The sequence below is a fragment of the Nicotiana tabacum genome, chromosome 20, assembly GCF_000715075.1.
Source record: "Nicotiana tabacum cultivar K326 chromosome 20, ASM71507v2, whole genome shotgun sequence".
Taxonomy (NCBI): Eukaryota; Viridiplantae; Streptophyta; class Magnoliopsida; order Solanales; family Solanaceae; genus Nicotiana; species Nicotiana tabacum.
The window spans coordinates 27222015-27231142 of record NC_134099.1 but is presented as its reverse complement, the minus strand read 5'-3'; the positions used below and the strand labels follow the sequence as shown (position 1 = coordinate 27231142).

The following is a 9128-nucleotide window of genomic DNA, read 5'->3' as shown; positions in this document are numbered from 1 at the left end:
ATGGCAATCCCACAACAAGCATGCTGTATGACAAGAAAGATCATGGAAGTCAGGACAATCTTTGAAGGAATGCACTGGAGATTCAAGAAAGAAAAGAGCATTACAAAACAGATATATGTCCAGCTGATAGGGGAGGAAACAGGAGTACCATGGAAAGACTTGGTGTTTAACAATGCAGCTCGACCTAAATCAAAGTTTACCCTATGGTTACAATTACACGGTAGATTACTAACCACTGATAGGTTAGTAAAATGGGGTATGATAATCGATACACAATGTGTCATGTGCAGAAATGCAGTAGAAACCCATGAACATCTATGCTGGGAATGTACTCTTGCTAAAGAAGTATGTCACATAGTCAGTGGGCACAAGGCAAACCAATGAGTGCAAGTGATTGGCAGCAGCATCAACAGGAGATTATTAGAAGAGCTAAAAGAAAGAATCGAACTGCACAGATATTCAAGATGATATATACAGAATTTGTTCATAGCATATGGTAAGAGAGAAATATGAGAATATTTGAGTAAATGTATAGAAATAGTGAATCAATAGCTAGAGAAATTGCTTGTATTTGTAGTATGAGAGCAGCAACTAAAACTAGAGAAATAGTCTATACTTTTAGACTCTAGTTGCTATAGAGGATGATCAGAAAGTTTTAGCTAACTGTGTTAGTTAGCTATTGTTTTGTAAAGCTCCCTTTGGTGATAAATAAAAATATGTAGTTACAAAAAAAAGAATATCAAGCAATAAAGCATAATTTTAAATATAATTAAATTTAATAATTAAATCTTAAAAATTAAAATTTTAATATAACATCAAAGGAGAAGTAAAATTTAATTTCTAGGCATATAATACAAAAATTTCAATTATTTAAGAAACGGTAGATTTATAACTAATTAAGAAAAAATTAATTTATTTTTGACGAATTCAAATGAAAATGTACAATGGAAAAGTGTTTCAAGAAAAAGTTTTAGGATTAAGAAAAATAATAATTGGAAGCGTACTGTTAAACTAATTAATTAAAAAGATGATTAATTCGTAGCCATAGCAGAGATAATTAAAGATAATTATTTGTTCTTTATTAAATTAACAAGTAATTAGTACTACACATTTACAAATGTGACTTTTTATTAGCTTGTGAATTGGCTTAACATTTTGATACTACTTCTCTTTTAATATAACATACATATATATTTTCTTACTCTGAAAATATGTTTTCTTAAAATTTATGTTATACAGTTAAAATTCTTTAATGGTACAAATTAATCAATAAATTTTTAAGTGTTATTTATTTATCTTTTATTTTTTAATTAATTCAAAATATAAATATCATAAAATTATCTTTATCCCTCTCTTTTCGTACATTCTCTTCTAATGTATAGTTTTCTCATTTGTAGTTTACTAAAATTCTAAATAATGTAATATTTTTTTACTAAATTATAACAGACATGTACTGCATTCCGGAATCAAAATACGGGCCCAATACCATCAAGTTCCAACACTATTCAATTTCCATAAACTATTATATTTTCAATTAAATAATTTTCTTCAAAAATTTATTTCTCGGGCTAGGGACCTCGGAATTCGATTCCGGGCATATGCTCAAGTCCCATATTTTACTACGGACCCTTCGGGACCGTTGGGACACGGGTTCGGATCCGTTTACCCAAAATATTGACCGAAATCAACTAAAATCATCTTTTTAAGCCAAAAATTATTATTTCTTAAATTTTTCACACAAAAGCTTTTCGGAAGCTCGTCCGGACTGTGCATGCAAATCGAGGAAAACAAAATTAAGGTTTTAAAGGTCTGGTAATACGAATTGGATTTTAAAACGAAAGATGACACTTTAGGTCATCACATTAAGTAAGACAACACTAAATTAAAGGAATTATAATTTGAAACTTAAGGCAAATTCACGACAATTTTTTTTTAAAGAACCAAATTAATGATTCGTGTCTTACTTGAAATTAAATAAACTTGATACTTTTTAACAAGAAATTAAATTGTGCTAGAAAAATATCCCTAAAATTTCTAACATAACTAAAGATGCGGTTCTAGTTTTTCGAACTTGATAAGTTTCAAAGATGATTATTTCAATTTCAACTTCAATTAATCTTAAAGTAATTATACGTAGCCAATAATTTCATATTTCAACTACAAATTTTTTGCCGTAGCAAATTAAAAATGGTATATTTTGTTAAAAAAAATTGTGATTAAATTGTAGGTTCAATAGAGACAATTATAATGGTCACTAATTATTTGCACCACTAGTGATAAAAGTTAAGGTCACAAATAAATATAAAATTTTGTGGCTAAATGTTGCCTTGTTTAACTACAAGTCACTATTGTAGAAACACATCTTTTGTGACAGAAATTTTTTCGTGTCCAAAATTTAATTAATTTTAAGACAAATAATGCTTTGTCACTAAATGGGTTCATCATTAGTGACAAAATAATGTGTCGCTAATAAATTCAAATTCGTGGCTAATATTACTGAATAATTGGCGCCAACTCAATTTTTGGTGTAAAACATTAGTGAACAAAACTTTGCTACAAAATTTTGTATTTCGTCACTAAAAATATGTGGCTCGTGTATTTAAAGACGAAATATAATTTTTGTCACGAAATATTAACAATTAGTGACGAATTTTACGTCGTGGCTAATAATTTCGCAGCTAAAAATCACTTTTATTGTAGTGGTAATATATTGTTAGTGAGGGCATTGTCTTCAATAATCATTTTTATTATGTCTAAGGAATCTGATTCAATTTCCAGTGTAGGGAATGACATATCCAAAGCTATTTTTAGTCCCTGCTCCAGTGCTAGTAACTCTGCTTGCAAAGGGCATGTTGCATAACAAGATTTGTAATATCCTATAATCCAGTTGTCATTGCTACTACGAAAGACTCCTCCTATGCCTGCATGCAACTTTGCCTTTAAGAAAGTACCATCAATGTTAAGCTCGATAGTGTTTAGAGGGGGTGTCGACCAATGAATGTCAATTTTGATTTTTAATTGTTGGAGAGGATTTTTTCAGTGAAAAAAGAATATTCCCATGATTGATAGAGAACCATATTCGCATTAAGATCCAGATCAAGATTGTTCATATTATTATTATTTCTATTTTTCCAGAGGTTCAAAATCGCAAAAGGAAAAATATTAACCCATTGATTATGATGATCACTGCCATGTAGGTTAGAGTTTTTTAGGGTAATTAGCCAGTAAGTTTCTCCTCACTTTGTCTCAGAGTTAGACCAAGTTTTAACCAGAAACGGGTAGCTGTTGGACACCTAATGAAGATATGAATGGCATATTCAGGCCCTTTTTTGTAAATGGGGCAATTGGAATCAATATTAATTCCAATATGGTGGAGGTAGGCTCTATATGATATTTTGTTATGCATACACTGCCAAATAAAGAACTTAATTTTATTAGGGCATTGGAGATTCCAAATCCATTTATAATCAGGCTTATTTTCCCGATTAGTCGAGTAGTTTTCTTGTAAAAGCTTATAATACGACTTAGAGGTAAACAATCAACTGCTACTCATTTCCCAAGTCATTTGATCTTTACCATTCGTGTGGCTAGGTATTGGAGTGGCTTTAATATTTTTGATTAAGGGGTTGGTGAGAACAAATGATATTTTTGATAAATCCCAGTTATTACCATTTATCAGCTGTTGAAGAGAGATGTTATAATCCGATAGATGGAGAGGGCCTTCTATACTATTTTTAAGGCTAGGGGCATTATGGATCCATCTGGACATCCAAACATTAATATTAGAATTCCTACAAAGGTGCCACAAGGTTCCTTGCATTAATATTTTCCAATCTTTCACTAGCTAGAGCTACCCAAATAAATGAAGAATCTATAGAGGGTTTTTTATAGGCATATTTACTGACAATTAGTTGGGTCCAAGGATTGTTAGGATAATTAAGAAGTCTCCAACTTAGGCTTGTTAGTAAGACCATATTTTTTTTTGAAAGCTGAGCGGACTCCTAACCATCCTTCTAATTTATCCTTTGTGACAGTCTTCCAATTCACTAAGTGAAGTTTTTTCTTAATATTAGTGGTACCCCATATGAAATCTCTCTGAATTTTATCTATTTGGCTCAAGATTTTTGTAGGGAGCATTGTGTATTGCATTACAGAAGAGGGTATGGCACTAAGAGTGAAGGTTGCTAAAGTAGTTTTTCCAGCTATATATAGAAGATTAGATTTCCATAGTGAGAATTTAGTATGCATTTTATCAATGACAAATTAGAAGTCCTTGGTTTTTGGTTTGAGATTTGAAATGGGGAAACCAAGGTATTTTCTAAACTCAAAACTTAATTTCATATTGAATAAGTTTGCAAAGTAAGAAGTAATGTCTTTTGGACATTTTTTTGAGAAGACAAGTCTCGATTTAGCATAGTTAATAGACATACCAGTTTCTTTCACAAACAAATTTAGGCAACGCTTAATACAATTACCCATTTTTTGATTAGCTTTGCCAATTAGAGTTAGATCATCCGCAAAGAATAGATGGGAGAAGGATGGTCCCCTAGGGCTAATTTTAACCGGATCCCAGAGCATGGTATCTATTTGATTTTCTATTAGCCTAGAATAAGTTCCATATATAGTATAAATATGTATGGAGTTATAGGATCACCTTAGCGAATTCCTCTACTAGGGCTAAAGTACTTGGTCTTGGTTCCATTAACAAAGATTCTAACCTGACTTGTGCAAATGCAATGCATAACGAGTTTTGCAATTTTTTGCGAAAATTTGAAGAATATAAGAGCTTTATGGATATAATCCCATTCCAACTTATCAAAAGCCTTCTCAATGTCAATTTTCAATAACATATCATATTTAGAGCTATTAGAGGTGTGCATATTATTGATCAGTTCTTGAATAACAATAGCATTAATTATCGTTAGTTCTCCTATTTTTTTTATAAAACTAGATTGTGTTGGGCTAATTAGACTAGGGAGGAATTGTTTTAGTCTATTGGCAATAATTTTGGTAATTATCATATGAGCCATATAACAGAGACCAATAGGTCTAAAGTTTTTTAGGTCAGCAGCATTGTGAATTTTGGGTATAAGGCATAAGTAAGTATTATTAGTACCCACTGGGAGGGATTGAGATTCAAAAACCTTGTGACAGAACTTAATAATAGGATCACCAACTATGTTCCAATACCTTCGGTAAAAAAAGGATGACTTCCATCCGGGCTAAGTGCCTTGAAGGGTTTTAAAAAAATTGCATTAGTAATTTCTTCTTTACCTAGAGACCTATCAAGGATATACAGATCAATTACAGGAATATTGTTGTCTTGGTTATTAAAAAAAACATCCTACTTACAGTTTTAGAAGTCATGTAGGAATTTTCAAAAATATTGAAGGTATGATCTAGAATAGATTTAGCATCAGTGATCCAGTTACCATTATCATCCTTAAAGTACATTATTGAGTTAATACGTTTTCTATTAGAAGCCATAATATGGAAGAATTTAGTATTAGCATCCCCTTCATTACACCAAGATATTCGTGAACGAAGTTTCCAGAAATCTTCTTCCATTTTAAAGATAGCATTATACTCTTGTTGGAGGGTTACTTCAAGATTCATTAAGAATGAATAGCATCATAGTTGGGGGAAGTTTGAATGCCATGTAGACGAGCCAACAGTCTTTTTTCTTCTTAAAATATCTCCAAAAGTATTGTTTTCCAAGGAATTTTTTTTTCTTTTAAAGCTTTTGAGATTTATTGAGTTCATTTGTTTGCCAACTAGCCCGAACTATATTAGCAAAGTCGGAGTGCCTACACCAAATATATTCTAGTCTAAAAGGTTTATCATTGTGCCATATATTTTTAGGAAAAATAGTTGGAGTAACAAAGGGTTGTGGTCTGAGTAGGTCTTTGGGAGATTGAGTACAAGTGCCTTAGGGAAAATGTTCATCCATTTGTCATTAACAAAATTCTATCAAGTCTTTTCATGATTATTTGTTTCCTACGATGGTTAAACCAAGTGTATTTACATCCTTTAAAACCAAGATCTAATAAATTACAGTTATTAACACTAGTCCACAAATGTGAGCTACATCTACAATTTATTTTGCTACCTCAAAACTTATCATCCCTGCAGAAGGTGTCTTTAAAATCACCTCCTAGAAGCCATGGTCCTTTGTAGTTTGCATAGATACTTTCAATGTTACTCATAAGATTATTTTTATTTGATACCTTAGTGCTAGCATATATAGAAGAAAAAGCCAAGTAATATTTATCGGACGTACCTCGATATTTGCATGGATCTCTTGATTCTTTCTCACAAAATCCTTCATTGTGACAATAGCTGATTTCCACTATATCACCATCCCTCCAGAATGTCCCTCTGCTGGGACCTCAATCATTTGGGTAAAAGGAAAATTGTTGACGAGAGAAATATAGTTTTCCATACGAGTCTCCACTAAGGTGACTACACTAGGGTTGTGTGTGTCGATCATTTCCCTAAAGTTTCTTCTAAAGGCATCATTATTACCACCTCTTATGTTCCAAATAATAAAATTCATTGGTTAAAACATCATATTAGCTTGATTAGGGTTGTTAATGTTTCCATTTTCCCTCAGTCTCTATGGAAGGGATATTGGATTCCTCTTGATTGAAGGAATCAGAATCAGGGGCGGATGCAGCAACCGAGTGCCGGGTTCAACTGAACCTAGTACTTTCAACGTGGAGCATAAATTTATATATAAAAATCTATTAAAACTACAAAAAATAATGGATATGAACCCATAACTTTAAATATACTATGGGTTCAATGCTAAAGACATTAAAGATTGAACACATAGAGTTTAAATCCTAGATCCGCCTCTGATTGTATATAAATATAGTTTCAATCCTATCAATTTGCTATTACTGTACAATATTTCTCCTCTTGGGTTGGGTGTAAGGAAGTTGGTCTATCATGTTACAACTCTCGCATTTCCCTGAATAGATATACTTTTACCTCGTTTAGACTTGAAAACTCTAGGACTTGTTCTGACCCCAGCAGGTTCACTTCTTCTGCCTCTTCTATTTGATGATCTTCTTATTCTAGTGGATTGAGAAGAGGGTGTTGTTGGGGAACATTGTTTTGGACGTTTGGAGGAGCATGAAGGGATGCATGAAGTGGAGCATTGTTTGCAACTAGAGGTGATTGCATTTGGGTGGTCGTCTGGGTTGGAGGAGACCAAGGCATGAATATGGGGTTCATGTTCGAGATCTCTATTGATTCCTCATTGTTTGAGCTAGGTTTGAATTCCTTGAGGGAGCTAGAGGGTGTAGTATATTGTTCATCCAAACATGGTTGAGATAGTTGCTCATTGTCATGTGCATTCCTTCTGACACTAACTGTGTGCTAGGAACAAGGAGTTTTTGAGTACTATCACAATTTTCTGACCATCTAATATCATGTTGAATGATATTGCATGCCCCATTATACCTTGTTCTATCCAAGAGAGGGGTTGATGATCTTGAGGAAAGGGGTGGTTGGACCAAGAGATGGGTTGATGCCCCATTATAATTTGGTTCTTCATTTTCTATGACTGAGGCAGCGAGTGGGGGGGGGGTTGGACATTGTGTGAGCACGTTGATGTCTTAGGATTTGAACTAGGCGATATCTCCTTCTTTGAGATATTGGAATTCTTGGCATGATTACTAGGTGAGAGTTGGTTTATATTGAGGGGTTGAAGGGATTCTTCGGGTGGAGTTAATAGGTTTTTTTAGTGTGCTAGGGAGCTTGCTACTTATTACCTCTATTTGCATGCCTTGAGGGTTGCTTGAGCAGATGAGATTAATAGAATTTTGGAAAAAAATTTCCTTTCGCATGTGTTCTATGTCTTCAGCCATTTGTGGGTAGTGTGATTGTCTTGGGACAGGTTTGTGCTAGTATTATATTATTCATGCATGGGGTAATTTTATTAGTGGAGGGATTTAAGTTGGCAGAAGAGATTAGGAGTTCTTTGGAATACGTTCTAGGCATGTTAGTAGGGGTAATTAGATTATTATGGGAGCTAGGAAGAGGATTATTATCATGCATGTGATTTAATTGGTCCCCTATTATAGTTTCCACTTGGCCATCTAAACTAGGAGATGGGGCCACGTCCAAGGCCATGCAATCCATCTCTGGCGGATCTACCAAGGCTTCGAATTTGTTCCCAATAGTAGAGGTGGTTTTGCAGTAGGGTTTTTGATGACATATCTGCTAGAAGAAGCCTTATTGGTTGTATTATAGGACTGTATTTTATCAAAAGATTTTACATTTAATGGGAGAGAAGAGAGAATACCTGGCATGCTGATATTTTGATCATTGTTCTTACCTTGTATTTTTCGTTGATTGGCTTTCTTCTTTTTTTGGGAAGCTCACCGTTTGCCAAAACCTTCATTGATGGACTGTAAAGCATCTTCTTTATAGCCTAGTAGTTCCTTTTGTGCCTTAGATTGGCTGGTAGTAGAGTTCAATTCAGTCGGAGAAGGGGCATTAAAAACAATTCTGTATTGACATTTGGACTGGGCATGGCCTAGCCTCCCATATTTCTTACATAAAATATTATCATCCTCATAATGAATAACTTGCTTATGCTGACCAATGAAGATAAACGGAATTACTAGAACTTCCAAAGGCAATTCTATACATAATCTTGCATATCTTCCTCTTAAAGTTGAGGATGTACATGCATCAATTTTTAAGAGCCTGCCAATTTTGTTTCCAATTTTTTTGAGGATCAAACCATTATAAAATTCTGTTGGTAATTGAGGAAGGCGAATCCAAACAACTGTCTGAGAGACCCTTGCTTCTGAAGCTAGAAAATTTGGTTCCCATTTTTGAACCGACAGAAAATGCCCAAAGATGAATCAAAGTCCGTTATGTAGGGATCTTAACATATTTTCCTCGTTATTAAATTTAGTAATGTAATAATCACAACCTAAATCAATTAATGGAAAGTTCTCTTTAATTTTCCATAATGTAACTTCCTTTTAAGAAGATGATGTTGGATTCTTCTTCCTTGAAGCTTGACTATTGTTGAGTATTTCCATGGCTGGAATATTCGCTGGAAATCTTCTTGAGATAATTTAACTTGTCGGTCATTTGTGGAGTGGATG

The 9128-nt window shown here is 33.5% G+C and overlaps 1 protein-coding gene across 1 annotated transcript; it reads left to right on the top strand.

The window, feature by feature from the left end:
• Window positions 1-384, top strand: LOC142174312 (uncharacterized). The gene has a single exon (XM_075240093.1). It carries the CDS (start codon window positions 1-3, stop codon window positions 382-384), a length of 384 nt encoding a protein of 127 aa, XP_075096194.1.
• Window positions 385-9128: the final 8744 nt, after the last annotated feature.